This window comes from Chiloscyllium plagiosum, unplaced genomic scaffold (genome assembly GCF_037043375.1).
Source record: "Chiloscyllium plagiosum isolate Xiang-an unplaced genomic scaffold, Cpla_swu_hap1 HiC_scaffold_9, whole genome shotgun sequence".
Lineage (NCBI taxonomy): Eukaryota > Metazoa > Chordata > Chondrichthyes > Orectolobiformes > Hemiscylliidae > Chiloscyllium > Chiloscyllium plagiosum.
Genome location: NW_028270147.1, coordinates 33,772,588 through 33,792,613, shown reverse-complemented (window position 1 = coordinate 33,792,613; position 20,026 = coordinate 33,772,588). Strand labels below are relative to the sequence as shown.

The window sequence follows — 20,026 nt, the reverse complement described above, 5'->3', positions numbered from 1 at the left end:
AGCCCAGAGAGACATTAGGTAGACCCCCAGGTTGTAGACTTATGAGGAAAGAGAAGAAAGAAGGAAGACATTCAGTATGTCAGGAAATCCTAATCTGTTTCATTAGATTAGATTACTTACAGTGTGGAAACAGGCCCTTCGGCCCAACAAGTCCACACCGACCCGCCGAAGCGCAACCCACCCATACCCCTACCTTTACCCCTTCAACCTAACACTACGGGCAATTTAGCATGGCCAATTCACCTGACCCGCACATCTTTTGGACTGTGGGAGGAAACCGGAGCACCCGGAGGAAACCCACGCAGACACGGGGAGAATGTGCAAACTCCACACAGTCAGTCGCCTGAGTCGGGAATTGAACCCGGGTCTACAGGCGCTGTGAGGCAGCAGTGCTAACCACTGGGCCACCGTGCCGCCCACCGTGCCGTTTCACTCGTGAAGTACTTTTCAATTGTAGACCCTGTTGCAATGCAGATAAGGCATGCTGAGGTCAGGACAACAGGATCATTTTGTGCGTCATCGAAACTAAATTGGAGTGGGTGAAGGATGAAGAAATATTGGGGCTACTATTTCTTGCCTGGGCAAGCTGGAGGTTAGAACATAAGAGATAGGAGCTGAAATTAGGCCATTCAGCTTATCGTGTCTGCTCCGCCATTCAATTGTGGCTGATAAGTTTCTCAACCCCATTCTCCCACTTTCTCCTCATAACCGTTTAGTTTTTGTCAACATGGCTGAATGATAAGCAATAGATGCATCTGGCTGATTTTTGCCCATGTTCTGAGGTGAGGCAATAATAACTCTGCTGAGGATTGAGACTCACTACAGGAATCCATTTTCTATAATTCTGTAGTGCACTTTCTTGGAACTGCAACTGTGATTAAAAATACAGGCTGAGAGGTTAGCCAAGATCTCTGATCAGCAGTTTGAAACTGGTCCATTTAATGATTTCAGTGGCCCACAACACATCCTTGCATTATGAAAATCCACTGATAAAAGCAGCTGATGTGCTTGTTGGCCCTAAAAAGACAAAGGGAGAAAGTGCTGCATTTTCTGATGGTCCATCACCCCTTCCATATTGTACCATAGCTTGCAGGACCTGACCACAATATGGAGAGTGCAAGAATGGGAATGGAGACCTGGCCAAAAATAGTAAGAAATGGAAAAATAAAAGGAGTACGCTTTAAAAATGAAGAGGGTGGAACAGACAGAGGAGAAACAACAAAATAGAGGAAGCTGATGATAGTGTCATTCTACAACTCCAAAGAGTACAGATTTCATTGGAAGAAACACACCAATTCAGTCTGCATCTGTATAGTAAATAGGCAGATTTGTTTATGAAAGCCTTTGAAAGAATTGAAAATTTTCATTGGATTGGAAACATGAAATGTGCTTCAGTCATAGAGAAGTGACCTGAAAATATTTCCCTCCCCTCCCCTATCAGCGTTCCGTAAAGACCACTCCCTCCGTGACTCCCTTGTCAGATCCACACCCCCCACCAACCCAACCTCCACTCCCGGCACCTTCCCCTGCAACTGCAGGAGGTGCAAGACTTGCGCCCACACCTCCCCCGTCACTTCTCTCCAAGGCCCCAAAGGAAACTTCCATATCCGCCACAAATTCACCTGCACCTCCACACACATCATCTATTGCATCTGCTGCACCCGATGTGGCCTCCTCTATATTGGGGAGACAGGCCGCCTACTTGCAGAGCGTTTCACAGAACACCTCTGGGACACCCGGACCAACCAACCCAACCACCCTATGGCTCAACACTTCAACTCCCCCTCCCACTCCACCAAGGATATGCAGGTCTTTGGACTCCTCCATCGCCAGACCACAACAACACGACGGTTGGAGGAAGAGCGCCTCATCTTCCGCCTAGGAACCCTCCAACCACAAGGGATGAACTCGGATTGCACCAGTTTCCTCATTTCCCCTCCCCCCACCTTGTCTCAGTCAAATCCCTCGAACTCAGCACCGCCTTCCTAACCTGCAATCTTCTTCCTGACCTCTCCGCCCCACCCCACCCTCACCTTGACCTCTTTCCACCTATCGCATTTCCAACGCCCCTCCCCCAAGTCCCTCCTCCCTACCTTTTATCTTAGCCTGCTGGACACACTTTCCTCATTCCTGAAGAAGGGCTTATGCCCGAAACGTCAATTCTCCTGTTCCCTGGATGCTGACTTACCTGCTGCGCTGTTCCAGCAACACATTTTCAGCTCTGAAAATATTTATATCTACTAATCTGCCTCAGGAAAGTCCTATCGGTGGGTAGTATCCCTCCCTCTGAACCAAAAGCTCTAATTTCAAATCTGTCTCCAGGACTTGATGGTCAAGAATGGTGCCCTAACAATTGAATGACAACTTGCAAATTCTTCCAACAAATGGCAGGTGGTAAGAATGGGAGAGATTCCTGGTCAGCTATATCATGGAAATTGGAGCCTCTAAAATTATCCATAGTTCTGGGCTACATGTATGTTGCCACAATATATCAAATTGATTCAGTTGGCTGGACAGCTGGTGTGGACCAGATTGTTGTCAATTGCAGGAGGTTTGATCCATTTGGTGTGATTGCAGGACCTGCTTCTTTGCCCTATCCATGGAGGACATTTGTCTCCTGACATTTTGTAGAAATAGGAGTAAGGCCTATCACAAGATTTACACATGTTTAAAAAGTTTAATTTGGAGGTGTTAGAAAACTAGAAACCTAGAGAGGTCAGCAATGACAGGACTAATGGGTAGATGGGCCTTTTGTTATGGATGCAGAACGTGTGCCATCAGTACACATAGCGAAGTTGAAGGGCTCTTGAAGCACAATGTTCGTGTGCTCGCCTCTGAGCCAGAAAATCCAAGTTCAAGTCCCACTTGTGCCGAAGGTGTATCATGACATGACAGAACAGGTTGATTAAAAATAATTAAAATGGATACGTGGAGGGGAAATCTGTGTGAAATTTCATCCTTCCTTTAAATAGCCATCACAGCACACTAAATGTAGTGGATCTGGATCTGTATCCCTCCTGGCGCCGGCCCCTTGACCTCTCCCATGGAGTTGTCACTACCTCTATGGCTCTGATAGTTCAATTATTGATGATTCCCTTTACGTATCTGTCGAAGACGGTTGCCACTCTGGCAGGTTATATTCCTGAAAATGTGGCAACATGACTTTCTATTTTCAACTGCCCCTCCTCCAGACTCTTGCCTTTGGTCACCCAAAATGTCCATCATTATGGAGCCTGACCTTCCCATGGTTTTTAATTGTCTTTTTATAATTTTGAAAGGCTGCTCACTTCAAGTGATCACCTCCAATTTTACTGTAATAACAAGCAATTGATTTATTTTACTTTTATCAATACTGTGGTATTTTGGAGACCTCAGTACATTCTACCCGTTGGCTCACTGCATAAAAACCGAGCACAGCATCGATTCAGATCTTCCGCCTCTTTTAAATGGTTATTATGCAAAACACAGTGCCGCGCAGATTTCACTTCGACGAAGAGCTTTACGTCTCCAATGTTAGTAAAATGGTAAGGCGGAAGTGTTTTTTGGGATTGGGGGACGATTTGCAGTGGTGCAGCCGGAAACATGTGTTGCTGAATGTAACAAATCTCCGAGTGTATCAGCTGTGGGCAGTGAGCGAGCTGTCTGGGAGTGGACGGCATGGCATCGCCGGGGGAGGACGATGGAATGGATGCGCTTTACGACCACTTCAGGGAGAAGAAGTACAAGGGAGGCTTCAACGAGGATAACTGGGAAGAGGTGAGATTTGAAAAGAAATCGGTGGGGGTAGGGGCACTTCTCGGAACGTCTTGGGAAAGCTGCTTCACTCGACTCGCAACTTGTGGAAATAAAAGAGCAAGCGATACAGATAGGCAAGGTTAAATAAATTGTCAGGACATACCGCCATGTGAGGAATAACAAAGTAATTTTGTGAATGTTACGTGATAACATTCGGAGCTTGCTCAGGCTGAAGTTATATTTAATCTGTTTTTAAATTCACTTCCAATTGCTGATCACTGAATCTCCTTTCCCAGTTCCCAAACTAGCATTTTAAACAGTTCTCTGTGCTGAGAAATTGCCCGGGCTCCCTTTTAAAATCTGTCATCTGTAGGCTAATAAATCTTCCTTTGTCTTGAGAATAAATGCTAATTTTATGAAGAACTTGCAAATTATATAATTAACGAGAAGGCATTTTCATGTCTCACCTTGCCTGTTAAGAAACAATCAGGTACTAGAAAAGTTAAATAGGAGCAAACTGAGATAGAAAAGGACTACGTCATGCTTGTAGTATTGAGAGATCCACCTTCTTGATGAAACAGCAAGTCTTTAATGAACATGACTATGTACAGAAGATGCTGAGAGGTATCATCTTATCTCGAGCCCTGTAGACACATGCTCAGTAGCTAAGTAAAGGCATAATTTCATTTACTGTACAATGCTGACTATATTGTTATGTTTTTTATTCTTGCCAAGGAATTCGAAAAGATTCCAATGTTTATGAAAAAGGCTCCTGAAGAACTTGATCCTTTGAAACATCCAGAACTTGCCTGCATCCAGTCAATGTTGTATGATGAGGATCAATCTCCAGAAGGTACAGAAATTCAAACAAAACCCTTGCAATTTGCAAATTTTCATTTTGTAAACATTAACTGGCTTCCTGCAGATTTCTTCTTCTGAGAAGTCAATGGAATGAAATTTACTGGCATTGGCCAGGTTTTATTTATTCTTTTCATGGAATATGTGTGTTACCAGCAAGGCCAGCATCTGTTGCATGAATGGCTTGCTAGGGTGTTTTGGTGGGAAGTTAAGAGTCAATCACCTAATAGTGGATATGGAATCACATTGGTTTGACCAAGTAAGGATGGCAGATTAAGAGTAATTGTATTCTGTTGTAAAGTCATTGACCTGAACCAGAAACTGTTAATGCTGCCTGAGTTTTCCTAGTTCCTTATGTCAGTGTTTTGGCTTTGTTTGGCTTTCCTTTCCTAAAATTGGTAATTCAAATGGTTTTTTGCAATAATTGATGGTCATGACATGTTGTCATGTCAGTTGCTGCAGGAGGATTTGAACTCTTGTCCCAGAACATTAGTCTGGGCATCTTGATTATTGGTCTGGTGACATAACTATTATGTTGCTGTCATCCCCATCTACATGTTATCATTTATAGAAGTGATAGATGATACTACAGTGAGTACTCTACAGTGCAGTCTTTTAGCCTGATCCTATTTTTATTTTCAGAAGAATACAAGGAAAATAGTACTTCAGTGAAATGATTTCTAAATAATCTACTGAATAAATGTTTGCTCACTGATGTAATCAGTATTGGAGATACTGAAGCTGTTCGTAGGAAAATCATTGGGGCGAACCTTAATGGCACTCTCCTCGAATAATATTGCAATTTTCACTTTCTGGGTTAATGTCTGTTGAAACAACTTGAGCGTCCATGTAGATTAAATGATAAATCACATTTTTATGTAGGCTAGGCGACAATAACTAATATTCATAGGTTATGTTAAACTTTTTCTTTTGAACTATGTTTTACAGAGCTTGCAAAAACATACAAGAATGAAGGGAATCATTACTTTAAGGAAAAGAATTACAAGAAAGCCATAATCTCCTATACAGAGGGACTGAAGAGAAAATGCAGTGACTCTGAGCTTAAAGTCATACTCCATACGAACAGAGCAGCAGCACAATTTTATTTAGGTATGGCTTGATACTTGATAATTCTACCAGTGTGGAGATGGATTGTTCAGGAAGTCAGTATTGAGGATTGTCTGAATCAATGTCAGACAATGAGATTAGCTCTCAATATGAATGAGTCTCTTAGATGTAAGTATCTTAAATGAATTGAATATCAGGCTGTCTGAATCTGGAGTAATCTTATAGACAATAGGTGCAGGAGTAGGCCATTCTGCCCTTCGAGCCTGCACCACCATTCATTATGATCATGGCTGATCATCCTCAATCAGTATCCTGTTCCTGCCTTCTCTCCATAACCCTTGATTTCACTATCCTTGAGCGCTCTTTCCAACTCTTTCTTAAACGAATCCAGAGACTGGGCCTCCACTGCCTTCTGGGGCAGAGCATTCCACACACCCACCACTCTCTGGGTGAAGAAGTTTCTCCTCATCTCTGTCCTAAATGGCCTACTCCTTATTTTTAAGCTGTGTCCTCTGCTTCAGGACTCACCCATCAGCAGAAACATATTTCCTGCTTCCAGAGGTGTCCAATCCTTTAATAATCTTATACATCTCAATCAGATCCCCTCTCAGTCTTCTAAACTCAAGGGTATACAAGCCCAGTCGCTCCAAGCTTTCAACTTAAGATAGTCCCGCCATTCCAGGAATTGACCTCGTGAACCTACGCTGCACTCCCTCAATAGCCAGAATGTCTTTCCTCAAATTTGGAGACCAGAACTGCACACAATATTCCAGGTACGGTCTCACCAGGGCCCTGTACAGCTGCTGAAAAACCTCTTTGCTCTATACTCAATCCCTCTTGTTATGAAGGCCAGTATGCTATTAGCTTTCTTCACTACCTGCTGTACCTGCATGCTTGCCTTCATTGACTGGTGTACAAGAACACCCAGATCTCTTTGTACTGCCCCTTTACCTAACTTGACTCCATTTAGGTAGTAATCTGCCTTCTTGTTCTTGCCACCAAAGTGGATAACCATACATTTATCCACATTAAACTGCATCTGCCATGCACCTGTCCACTCACCTAACCTGTCCAGGTCACCCTGTAATCTCCTAACATCTTCCTCACATTTCACCCTGCCACCCAGCTTTGTATCATCGGCAAATTTGATAATGTTACTATTAATACCATCTTCTATATCATTAATATATATTGTAAAAAGCTGCGGTCCCAGCACCGATCCCTGCGGTACCCCACTGGTCACCGCTTGCCATTACTTGAGGACTGGAAGGTTTGCTGGTATGTTTAATAGAAATGTCACATTGCACATTTGTATGAGTTCTAAAGGGAAACACAACATTAACAGAACATTTGGTATCATTAGATCAACTCAACAATTAGTTATAGGCTGTAAATTAATATAATTAAAGGAAAATATAAAACTAAACGAGAAAAGCACATCTGTAATCAAGTAGTACTTTCCTCCACATGCGAGTACACCCAGGTAATGTCAGCTGTTAAGTATAGAACTAACATATGCAACAGCAAAAATATGGTGAACAAAAAACAGAGAACATTACAGCGCAGTACAGGCCCTTCGGCCCTCTATGTTGCGCCAACCTGTGAAATCAATACAATGACCATTTAAAGGCCCTTAAAGTTGGTGAATCTACTACTGTTGGAGGCAGGGCGTTCGACACCCCTACTACTCTCTGAGTAAAGAACCTACCTCTGGCATCTGTCATATATCTATCACCCCTCAAAAAAGTAAATTTATTCTCACACTCTGTCTTTTAATATGCTTTATTCAAGGTAATAATCGATCTGCACTAAATGATGTGATTGCAGCTCGAAAACTGAAACCAAACCATTTGAAAGCGATCATTAGAGGTAAGAGAGCAGAAATATTTGATCTATTCCCTGCTAAATCTGTGTGTGTTGATGTGTGAAACAGCTAGGTACTTCTCTCTTCTCCCGGCCACCCCCCCCAGCTTTTAGGAAATCTGTAATTGAGTTTTGAAAGTGTATTTTATTCTAGCAATAGCACAGGTAGTATGAGCCCAAATCTTCAGATCTGGATCAGAATTCCTATTTCCAACCCAAATCAGACAAAAAGTCCCCACCTAGCTTTGAGGGGATTTCCTAGCTGAAGCGATCCAGCCCAAAGCAGCAGGTCCTGCAGCCAACGCCAGCGTGGATTAGTGCTCAAACCACATGTTTCATTTGCAGCAGTACCTGCTGTATTTCAAGGTTTAAAAATCCTAAAATCACTGACAGCTACTGCAAGAAGGTTGGTAAAAGTGTGTGGGCTGCACAGGTGCAGGGTGGGGTAACAGGGTTGGAAGGGTGGCGTGTACAGGTAGGGGCTAGGACAGTGATGTGGGTGAGTGGTGTGGAGTTCTAAATAAGTGAATGTGCTGAGGATAGGTTGGGTTGGGTATCTGCCTGAGTGGAGGGAGTTCAGGGCTGTCTGATTGTGCCCAGTCAGTGAGGGGAAGGGATTAATGCAGATTGATTTTAGGGGTCGGGTAGCGGGGGGGGGGGGAATTGGTTGTCTGGGGTTGCTGTCAGGTCCAAGGTTGCTAGGGTGAGTTGGTTTCTGTGTTGAATGTAAGGGAGAGTGACTAGGGGTGGGAGGACATTAGGATGGTATTTTGTGGTCTGTCGGGCTGTTGAATTCAAGAGGGCTGGAGGGGTTAATTGTCTGTTTGGTGGCTATCTGGGTTGAGGGAGGCATTGATGTTCATAAAGGGTTGGGGGTGGTGATGAATCAAACAGGGAGGGTTAGTTTTATGTGTGGAAAACAAAAGTGCGTAAGATCACTAATGTTCACGTACAGATGACTCTTCATCAGAGCTGATGTGAAGTGTGGAGGAGTCAGCGTTTATGCAATGGAGGTGGAGGAGAGAAAGAGTGCCGATAGTGCAGATCTGAAAGGCTGCCGAAATGAGCAGAATGTGAGAATGGCAGAACAATGCTGAGTCTAACTGCCAGACTGGAAAGAACAGACAGTCCCACTGGGGTGCGGGGAAGGGAAGAGAGGGCATGGTGACAGAGAATGTAACAAATAAAGCTATAAGGAAGGGAAGGAATGGAAGTGGGTTGAACCCACTGTTCTGTCATTCTCACGTTCCGATTACTTAACCTGCTCTATGAACACCATTTCTTCCCCCCAGCATTCGCACCCTATCTCCACTATTGCATAAATGCTGCCACTTCCACACTTCACATCAGCTCTGATGAAGAGTCAGCTGGACACGAAACATTAGCATGCACTCTCTCCATGGTTGCTGCCTGACCTGCTGTGATTTCCAACATTTTTTGTTTTCAGTACAGATTGCAGCATCTGCAGTATTTTGTTCATACTTAGGGTTAGATTAATAGTTAGCCAACAGTTGGAGTAAATCTGAACCTCTCTAATCTTTCCAGGTTAAGGAAAGTAAAGCAGTAGCCTCCAAGATCTCTAACTCAGATTTAGGGAATATTCTGAAGGGTTCCGGAAGCTGGGTTATTGCCCATCTGACATTTCAGCTTCACAGGCAACTCTCACAGAGTAAACTGCATCAAACAGTCCCACCATACAACTCTAGTTTATGATTCCTATTGGGAGATCCATGAGGAACTCTGACAGCGGGAAACCATAGCAGTGACTCAGAATCTATGATGCTATACTGGACTTCAAACATTTGTGCTACACGCACAGGCAATTATGAATTTAACAGGGTGGTGCTCCACTAATTGACTTTCTTTTAGTCTTAATCCAAAGGCAGTAGCAAAATGGGATGCTGAGACAGAACAATGCCATATGGGACCAATGTTTGTTACTAACCATAGGTGAGTTAGATAATGATGAACCTCCCCTTCCTATCTCTCACCCATTTTTGCTGCTTTTTATTGAGAAAAGAAAGATCATTTTTTAAAAAAAAATTGACAATCTCCAGAGTCTTGTTCTGGTGATCATCTAACAGACTCCATATTTAATCATAAACATTAATATTATATTATGAAATGGAGGTAGATTTTGTTAAACTGGCATCTCACTATGATTGCTTGATTAGTAAATAAATGTTTGGGAAATGGATTTTCTAATGACATTAAATGACTGAAGTTTTATATTGACAGGTGTTCTTTGTCATATTGAACTGAAAAATTACAGCCAGGCAATAGCATGGTGTGACGAGGGCCTCCAGTTTGAACCCAAAGAAAAGCAACTCATTGAATTGAGAGCCAAAGCTGATAAACAGAAGGTATGTTTAGTGACTGCTGGTTAAATACTTGACTGTGAGAGATGAAGTCTGTGATGACTGCATTGCATGTGTGCTGGATACAGGGGATTTAGTCAATTAAGTTTAAAATATGTAGACAGAGCAGAAACTGTCAACGTCGTTCCTCGAGGCAGGGAAGAGATTTGTTAATAAGCAGAGTGGGAGCAGATGAATTAACTGTTTAAAATTGCATTGTAATCTCAGAGATTATTTTGTGCTGACAATGTGTGTTCTGGTGACAGGTTCATGTTGAACTTGTTATGCTCAAAGCCCTCACAGCGAGCAGAGAATGATGGCTTCAAAGGCATCATTTGAATATGCGTGGAATTCAGATCACAAGTGAAAGATCTTTGTTCTGACTGATTCTTGCCACGTCATCTCCTTCTTAATTATTAATTTATTTTTTAAAGCGCATTGAAGAGCGTAATCTAAGGAAATCAAAACTGAAGGAGAAGAAGGACCGGGTGCAAGCAGAGGCCTTACTGAAGGCTATCAGGGTAAGGGAATATGAAACTTTAGGAAAAGTGGCCCTGTCTTCCACATTGCTATCAAGTTAAAATTGATCTCCTACAGAAGATGACCACATGACCTTATACTCTAAAAAGCTGAACTTTTCAAACTTTTAATCCTCGCTTTTAAGATGTTAAATAGTGTTCTAATTGTTGAGTATTTATTGTTAATTACTGACCTCATTAATTTGAGGTTAGACACAATTTTTAGATTTTACTTCAGCTTTACAACCTCAGAAATGAAGAAAGATGGCATTTCAGAATTGAAGGTAAATGCTATGTCATGCCTGAGCTTTGTGAAAAGGTATGATTTGGTACTTTGTCAGAACAGCATCTGCCACCTATACACAATAAAATCATCAATTGTCAGCTGACATCAGTTGATGAATATGTGTTGGAACGATCTACATTAGAAATATGAATGAAACAAATGAACTTCGACCTGCTAGCAAACAAGACTGATACCAAGATTGTAGAAAGTGCTGTCTTTGTAAAGCTGGTGGGTTTACATACAGTCCAGAGTGGTTACGTATGGCAGATGGCACATGATTAAAGCCAATGGTAATAGTGGAACACAGAACTCTCCGTAAAGAGAAACTTCAAAGAGGCATTATATCCACTTCATGGGAAAGGCTGGTTATTTGACTGCTTTTCCTGGTGATCATACAAATCATTCAACCCTTGGATATCTGCATAAAGAACCCTCTAAGGATAGTGTTTGAAGGAAGTGGGAATTGGGGTGGAAAATTGCAGACACCTTGACTAGCAACATTGTGCCAATGGGTTTTAGGCACAAGGTATGAGCTTGATCCTAGCGATGTCAAAAAAAATTTCTAAAATGTGCAATATCGAATACATTCAACAATATTTAGGATCCTACTTGTGGAATTTTGGTGTTGAACCTCCTGGTACTACCAATGATAAGGAAAATAAAGATGAGGAAGATCTATGTTATGTTATACCAAAATGATATTTGGATAAAGTATTCAGTGATTTAGCTGCTAATCAGAGAGACATTGAAGAACTACAATGTTGTAGTTAATTCTTTATGGTACAGGTATCCCCTACTTTTTGAACCAATTCACTTTTATGAAAGACCTACTTTAGTACCTGTTTTCACTAAATGAAAGAGGATTTTCGCTTTTACAAAAAAGCGCACGCAGCAAGGGTGGCGCCAACAAGTACCTTCCCTGGGAACTACACTCAGCATCTCACCATCAAGCCACCATAGCTTTGAACTGTGTCTGCGAGCATCTGTGGTTTATCTCAATGTATTTTGTGCATCCGTTAGCCAGATGTGTCCTAAGCTATCTTGTACCTCCCGCCACCCCAACCTCCGAAGGCCATTACTATATGTTAGTGTTAGTTTAGATTTAATGTGTTATTTGGTATGATTTGGTAGGTTATGTTTTGGGTTTGGGAACGCTCAAAAATTTTTCCAACATAAATTAATGGTAATTGCTTCTTTGCTTTCGCCAATTCAGCTTACAAATGGTTTCATAGGAACTATACATTTGTATTGTTTTGGAGGAAATGTATATAATTTATAATGTTACAAAATAAATAATGCTTGAGACTAAATGTGAATTCCTTCATGTTGTAAGTTTTTACTTTGTTCCATTACAATGGTTTTTGTTTGGGACCTAATCAAGCATACACATCTATCTCTTAAAATTATTACTTAGGAAAAGTCAATCTCTCAATCTTTGGCCTAAAATTGGGTTTAAAAGATTTGACTTTTTCATGAGTATGTACGGAAAATGTATATTTGACAATACTGCTCTGGAGAAGGATATGTTTTTAAAATGATACCTGATATTTAAGATCAGCACTTGTATGTGGCAACTAATTTACAGTAAGGAGGTGGAAGTGATGGAATGATTTTAGAATCATATGTCACAACCTCTACTTTAAAAACATATATTCTGCACTACCAACAGGCCTGTCCCCAATTATCACATAGCTTCCTGTCCCAAAGGATAGATGAATATCTTTGAGGAAAAGGGATTGACTCAGCATTGTTGCTAGATGTAAGGATATATTTCACTATTTCTGAATTTTGCTTTAGGTTTTATTGTTCTCTGTTGCAGGAGAGGAAGATCAAGGTATTTCAGCCTCCGGAGTTGTCCAGTCAAAACTCTGATAGTGATGATGATGATGATAATAAGGAAGACAGCAGGATATTAAGAACACTGTTTGATGGCATAAACTCCGAGAATGGCATTGTCGTGCACTTGGATGAAAATGGCACCTTAAATTGGCCTGTGCTGTTTCTGTATCCTGAATATGAACAAATGGATTTTATCTCAGCGTTTCATGAAGACACCCGGTAAATATCAAATAAAGACATCTTTCAGTTTAGGGAATTAATATTAATGTCTGTTTTTAGGTAGGACAAAGCCAAAATTTTGTGAATGCTGGATATCTGAAACACACACAGAGAATGCTGGAAAAACACGGCAGGTATGGCAATATTTGTGGAGAGAGAAACCGAGCTAATGTCTCCAGTCCAGTGTGACACTGAACTGGGTTTTCTAGCATTCTCTGTGTTTGTTGTGGGTGTTCTAAAAATAACCTCTCCAATGATTTGAGCAAACCTAGGACTTTTAGTCAAATATTCATGTGATGTGGGCTGATATTTTAATAATGTTATATTCATGACAGCTTCACACTAGACATTTTCAATGAATAAGCAACAGCCATGTCAAAATTATTTCCCACCTTTAGTAAATGTATGCACACTAGTGGCTTTGTCCCTGCATTCTGGAGCTGTCTGAATACACTGGCAATTTACAATCTTTGTGGTGAAATAGATCTGAGGATAACTTAGAAGCAAACACTTTCCAAAGGATGTGAACGTAGGTCACAAGATGAACTGAGACTGTCCTGAGTCTCCTTGTTCTGTTATGCCTCACTGAGTAGTGTGTTGGAAATCAAGCCTCACTATTCCCTGAGTCATCACAGAAGTTAAAATGTTATCACATTACACAACATCTCCAATTTATCTTTTTGTTAACTCAGATTAACGTGGACCAGGTTTCTGTATTTACAAGAGCTATTGAGTGCAAACAAATAGATTCTAACCACAGATAAACAACAATGAACTATCGACACATAACTCTATCAATTAAAGCTCCAACCCCCTTGTAAAACTCAACACATACACACAGACAGAAACAGCCAAAAAATAGTGTTATGGTTGGAGAGGAAAATAACTATCGGTGGAGCAAAACACTTCATTAGCACCAGACATCCGGATTTGATTGTTTGTTTAAGTTCTTTGTTTTTCTGATCATCTCCTCCATGTTCTTTCATTTCTTCATGGGAGTACAGGGTCAACTAGTTCACAAATGAAGAAGTCTTTTACCAATTATAGCAATTGGTAAACAAAAACACCTCGTTTTCTTTAGCCTAGGAATTTTATAGGGGTAAGAGATACCATCACCCCTTGCAATGTTCCAAGGCTTCCGCTTGAAGCATTCATACCCACAAGCTGTTTAGCTACCCAACAGTTAATCATAGAGTTGGCATCAGGGTGACGACCTTTGGTATCCATGACTGGCCACATTTCCACAAACCAATCAGCTGCTTGCTGCTGGTTGAATCTCACTCGGTACACATACACTGGTGTCATGATATCTACTTTTACTCCTTCCCCCGCTGCTTGCAAAGCAAGAATGTAAGCACAACTTACAATGAGTTTCAGTAACTTGATAATTAAAAATACAACAATTCCTTCCTTGGTCTTTCTTTTAAAAACCGTCCTTTTCCCAGTTCAGAGTCTAAAGTGTGGTGCTGGAAAAGTACAGCAAATCAGGCAGCATCAGAGGAGCAGGTGAATTGACATTTCGGGCATAATTATATCAAAATTAGGCAGGATCTGGGAAACGTGGATTGGACGCAGCTATTTGAATGGAAGTCACATTTGATATCTGGGAGGCTTTCAAAGATAGTGCAGGATAGGCATTTCCCGTTGAAAGCAAACGACAGGAAAGGCAAAATTCGTGAACTGTGGATGACAGGAGAAATCGTACGACTAGCCAAGAGGAAAAGGGAAGCATATATAAGGTCCAGGCAGCAAAGAACAGAACGGGCTCTGGAGGAATATCTGGAGAGTAGGGCCAGTCTTAAACAATGAATCAAGCAGGCTAAAAGGAGTCATGAAATCACTTTGGCAAGCAGAATTAAGGAGAATCTCAAAGCCTTTTATTCTTATATAAGAAGCAAGTGGGTAACTAGAGAAAGGATTGGTCCACTAAAGGATAAGGAAGAAAGGCTATGTGTCAAACCTGAGAAAATGGGTGAGATTCTGAATGATTACTTTGCATCAGTGTTCATTGAGGAGAGGGACATGATGAATGTTGAGATTAGAGAAGGAAGTTGGATTACTCTGGATCACGTTGACAGAAGTAGGGAAGGTGTGTTGGGTAAGCTAGAGGTTATTAAGGTGATAGGCAACATGGTTTTGTGCAGGGGAGATCGTGTCTTACCAACTTAATAGAGTTCTTTGAGGAAATGACCACGTTGATAGATGAAGGAAGGGCTGTTGATGTCAAATACATGGACTTTAGTAAGGCGTTTGATAAGGTAAACTAATGGAGAAAGTGAAGTCACATGGTGTGCAGGGTGTTCTAGCTAGGTGGATAAAAAATTGGTTGAGCAACAGGAGACAGAGAGTAGTAGTTGAAGGGAGTTTCGCGAAATGGAGAAAGGTGACCAGGGGAGTTCAACAGGGGTCATTGCTGGGGCCACTGTTGTTTGTGATCTACATAAAAGATCTGGAAGAGGCCACTGTTGGTATGATCAGCAAGTTTGCAGATGACAGAAAGATTGGTGGAGTAGCAGAAAGAGTAGGAGACTATCAAAGAATACAGGAGAATATAGATAGACTGGAGAGTTGGGCAGAGAAGTGGCAGATGGAATTCAATCCAGGCAAATGTGAGGTCATGCATTTTGGGAAGTCTAGAGCGAATTATATAGTAAACGGAAGAGCCTTGGGAAAAGTTGAGCAGAGAGATCTGAAGGTTGCTGCACAGATGGATAGAGTGGTCAAGAAGGCATATGGTATGCTTGCCTTCATCGGAAGGGGTATTGAGTTATAAGAACTGGCAGGTCATGTTAAAATTGTAGAAGACGTTGGTCTGGCTGCATTTAGAATACTGTGTACAGTTCTGGTCGCCACATTACCAAAAGGATGTGAACGCTTTGGAGAGAAGGTTTATGAGGATGTTGCCTGGTATGGAAGATGCTACCTATGAAGAGAGGTTGAGTAGGTTAGAAATGTTTTCATTAGTAAAAAGGAAGATTGAGGGGGGACCTGATTGAGGTTTACAAAATCATGAACCGTATAGACAGGATAGATAGAGATAGGCTTTTTCCCAGGGTGAAGGATTCAATAATGAGGGGTCATGCTTTCAAGGTGAGAGGTGAAAAATTTAAGGGGGATACATGCGGCAAGTACTTTACACAGAGGCTGGTAGGTGCCTGGAACGCGTTGCCAGCAGAGGTAATAGAAGCAGGCACGCTAGATTCATTTAAGATGCGTCTGGACAGATGGATGAGTAGGTGGGGAGGAGAGCGATACTGATGCTTAGGAATTGGGCGACAGGTTTGGACAGTGGATTTGGATCGGCTCAGGCTTGGAGGGCCAAAGGGCCTGTTCCTGGGCTGTAAATTTTCTTTGTTCTTCTTTCTTCTTTCTTCTATAAGCCCTTCATCAGGAATATCACTTTCTCCTCCTCTTCCCAGTTCAATCCACTATCAAGATTAAAGCAAAATAAAAAAGATATGATCTTTATAATATTGAATTATGGATGTGAGTTTTGTTTTCTGCCAAGCAGGGAAAAAAGATTTTTGCCTTCTAGAGATTAATTTTGGCTCTGTTCTCTTTTCAGGTTTATGGACCATTTATCTGTGATGTTTGGTGAGAACGTCCCCCCTTGGGATACAGAAAAAAAATATAAGCCAAATAATTTAGAGGTATTATTTGAACTGGATTTAAGAATGTTATCCTGAATGAAAAATGAGGAAGTGGAGGAAACTGTCTCCAACTTAGATGGAACTGTTAGTTCCATGTTAGCAAGCTCTCACAAAATTAGTTTTCATTCATTTTGATGCCCTTTGCGAAATAACTCAGAAAACAAATCAACACCTAATTTCCCTTCATTTTTTTAGTAGAGCAGAAACATTTATTCCTGGTGAACTCGCCTTCAGCACTGGTAATTTTAAAGTGATATGTTTCGGTCTGACAGCCATTATTTGTCGTAGTACCTCTGTTTGAAGATGATAGTTTTAAAAGTACAAAACTGATAGAGTTGGGTTGAGGGTAACAAAGTTATTCACAAATTTGTGGAACCCATAACCACTACGTTCTAGAAGGACATATTTATGCAAGTTCCCCTCCAAACCAGTCACCATTCTGACTTGAAAATATATTGCCGTTCCTTCAATGTCTTTGGGACAAAACTCTGAAATTAGCTCCCTCGTGGCATTGTGGGTTTACCTGCAGTAGTTCAGGAGGCATATCATGACCACCTTCTCAAGGGCAACCAGGGACAAGCAATAAATGCTGGCAGAGCCAACAACACCCATGTCCCAAAAACGTACATTCACTTGCATGAATCAGCCATACTTCTTCAACACCGAGTCTCTAAAATGGAGTTTGTAAGGTAGACAGGCAGCATTCCCTCTGGCTGCCTTAGCCTCCGAGGCTTGTGCATGGCAGTGACTTCAGAAGTTTTTGCAGATGGCTGTGTGTGAAACATTGGAGAACTTAAAGCGACATTGGATGCAGGAGACAGTTGATTTTTTTTGGTGCAAGGAAGCATTTGCTCTTCTAAGTGTTTGCTGCATGCAACCATTGTTCTGGTCTGGTTGGTGTGATGAGTCCAGACTGATGCATGTAAAATTTGATGAAATGTGAGATTTTGAAGCAAAGCATTCTTATTACATCTGACATAATGCTGTAAAAGAGCACATCAGGGCATTGCAGACTAAGTATTAAAGTTGTGACTAGTTAGTTTGCATAAATATGTTACCCCACTGCTTGTCAAACAGACTTGTAAATGTGATGCAAACTAGGTACAACACAGCTTACAACTGCATTTTAAAACAGGAAAATCTTTAGCCTTGAATTTTTATTTCCATTTGGGAGGTTTTAACCACAACTTACTGAACAATTTAAATTGATTTCAATACTCTGGATTATAATATCCTGAAATACATTCTAGAAGTGATATTGATTCTTACACTACTTCATTATTACACAAAAATCCATTTATCTTGAAGTGCAGGTCTTTGAAGGAGAGACGATAATAAGATGGAGAAAGGAATACTTGGTTTTTCTGTTTTAGAATCTTACTATTCTCTGTTGTAGTAATCAAGAGCAAACAAACTCAAATATTTTTGGTAAGTATTTAAAACATAAATAGAAAGATACTTTCTGTTAATAAATTTGCTCTCTTGTGCCTACAGCTATATTTTGAAGGTGAGCAAAGAGAGGATCTGTTCCTGGTAGATCCAATGTGCACTCTGCGCCAGATTCTGAGTCATGATAGGTGAGCAGAATGGCTTTTGAATTCAATTCCTGCTGTTCCTTTCACTTAGCTAGGTGGAGAACTACATATTTTTATATAAAATGGATTGTACCATCTTTAAAGCCATTTGTTTGGACATTCTAAAAAAGACAAACTTTTTGTGAATGTTACAATTCACTCAGATTGTGCTTTGCTGTGGCACCATTCACTTTTATGTGTATGTTGCAGCCGAAAGCAATTAATAGTGATGTTTGAGCTTCCGATGTTCTTACTGTATCATGAACTAACCAGAAATCTCACTTATTGTTACTGTATGCCATTCACATAATTTGGAGGATTTGCAAGTTGTTACTCGATCTATTTGGCCATGCTATGACTGTATATATCTTCCTTGGTCTTCTAGAGCTGGAGGAGTACATGAACCCAGAACTTCTGGTTCAGAAACAGTGATGTCACCCACAGTGCCGCAGGACCACCTTTGCATGTCCCATAAAAAGCTATCATTATTTTTAAAAAAACCATTGCAGGCTGGGAAGGATAGCCAGTTACAGCATTGGTTTTTTAATCTCTTAGACAAATTAACCTTAAACAACTTCCGGTCTGAGCACTCGGGTGAAGTGGATTTGGACAGTATCACTTCATATTTCTTCCTTCACCAACCCCTGCCTGGCCTACACATCAATTCATTTTAGACTGAAAATGTAGCACAGTGTGAATGCCAACACATTGTTCTGAGGCTGGGAAGGTTCTGCCCTATGTGAGAAAATTAGGAAGATCAGGTGAGAGCAAGTAGCTTCTTAACGTTGAGACCAAAAAGTCTCATTTTCCAACCCTGTATTGAATGGCAAGATGAGATTCTCACTACAGAGTTGAGAGAGGCACTGTAGCATTCATCAAAATCCTTCATTATTACTTGGTCTTCCCTTATTACTATGCAGTTTCCCATTCTGCTACCACTGGTTAGCACTCAGAGGTAAGACTTCCCAACTGCAGTGAGCAATTCATCTCCTAACTCTCCAAAGATTGTCCATCATCTCCAAGGCACAAGTCAAGAGTTTAATGGAGTACTCCCCATTACTCCAGAAGCTTGACTCCATCCAGGATAATGCAGCATGCTTGATTGGCAATCCATCCAAAAGTAGCACCAACATGTACCATCTACAAGATACAATGCAGAAATTCACCAGAGATCCCCAGGCAAACCCACAACCACTTCCATCTAGAAGGACAAGGACAACAGTTACATTGGAACACCATCACCAGCAAGTTCCTCTGAGCCACTCGCCATCCTGGCTTGGAAATATATCACCGTTCCTTCACTGTTGCTGGGTCAAAATCCTGGAATTCCCTCCCCATCAGCATTAGGGGTCAACCTACAGCATGTGGACTGTAGCAGTTTGTGAAGGCAACTCATTGCCACCTTCTCGAGCAACTAGGGATGGGCAGTAAATGTTGGCCATCCCACAAGTGATTACAAAACCCATGGAAGTCAGAGCAGTAACCAGGCCACTTGTGCTTGATGCTTGTTCCTCCAGATAATGTCAGTCTTCCTCCTGCACAATGTGCTAGACTGCATGGCTTCCTTCAGCCATGACTCCAAGTCAAATGGGAGTAGTCCTCAGTCAAGGCAAGGGAAATGGGTTCCTGATGCAATAAATCAGCAGCAGCCTCCGATATCAGTCCAGGGTCTTGGACATAGTACTCAGCTGTTCAGGGTAATCACGGTCAGGGGATCCGGTCTGGGAGTAAGTAATGGTCAACCTTATGGGCCCAGTGCACCCAGGCCAGGGAGTCACAGGACAACAGGTAGGGAGCTGTACATATCAGTTAGAGATCTAGTCACTCATCATTTGGAGCTGTCCATCGAAGTCTCTAAACTGGGTGAGTCACTGTCAAGTCCTGGGAGGTCTGTTCATTAAAAGCCGGTGGAATGCGAAGAGATATTCTTGGAGGCCAATGTTATGAGATTGAAGCTACGGAACTTAGTTTGACTGGTAATTGGTGGCAACATGCAGAGAGTAGATGTTGGAGGGAGGGAGGGAGGGTGTTGGGAATTGACAGTCAGCAGAAGCCTGAC

General features: G+C 41.5%; 1 protein-coding gene across 1 annotated transcript in view; it reads left to right on the top strand.

Annotated features, from left to right (window-relative positions):
• The first annotated feature begins 3,597 nt into the window (after positions 1-3,597).
• ttc4 (tetratricopeptide repeat domain 4) overlaps positions 3,598-20,026 on the top strand; it is a 22,212-nt gene continuing 5,783 nt past the window's right edge. Inside the window, exons 1-9 of the mRNA XM_043698992.2 lie at positions 3,598-3,756; positions 4,471-4,588; positions 5,542-5,703; positions 7,453-7,530; positions 9,763-9,887; positions 10,316-10,402; positions 12,505-12,743; positions 16,309-16,393; positions 17,888-17,970. Of these exons, the coding sequence (XP_043554927.2) occupies positions 3,658-3,756; positions 4,471-4,588; positions 5,542-5,703; positions 7,453-7,530; positions 9,763-9,887; positions 10,316-10,402; positions 12,505-12,743; positions 16,309-16,393; positions 17,888-17,970 (1,076 nt within the window). The 5' untranslated portion in view covers positions 3,598-3,657. The remainder of the gene's footprint in view (positions 3,757-4,470; positions 4,589-5,541; positions 5,704-7,452; positions 7,531-9,762; positions 9,888-10,315; positions 10,403-12,504; positions 12,744-16,308; positions 16,394-17,887; positions 17,971-20,026) is intronic.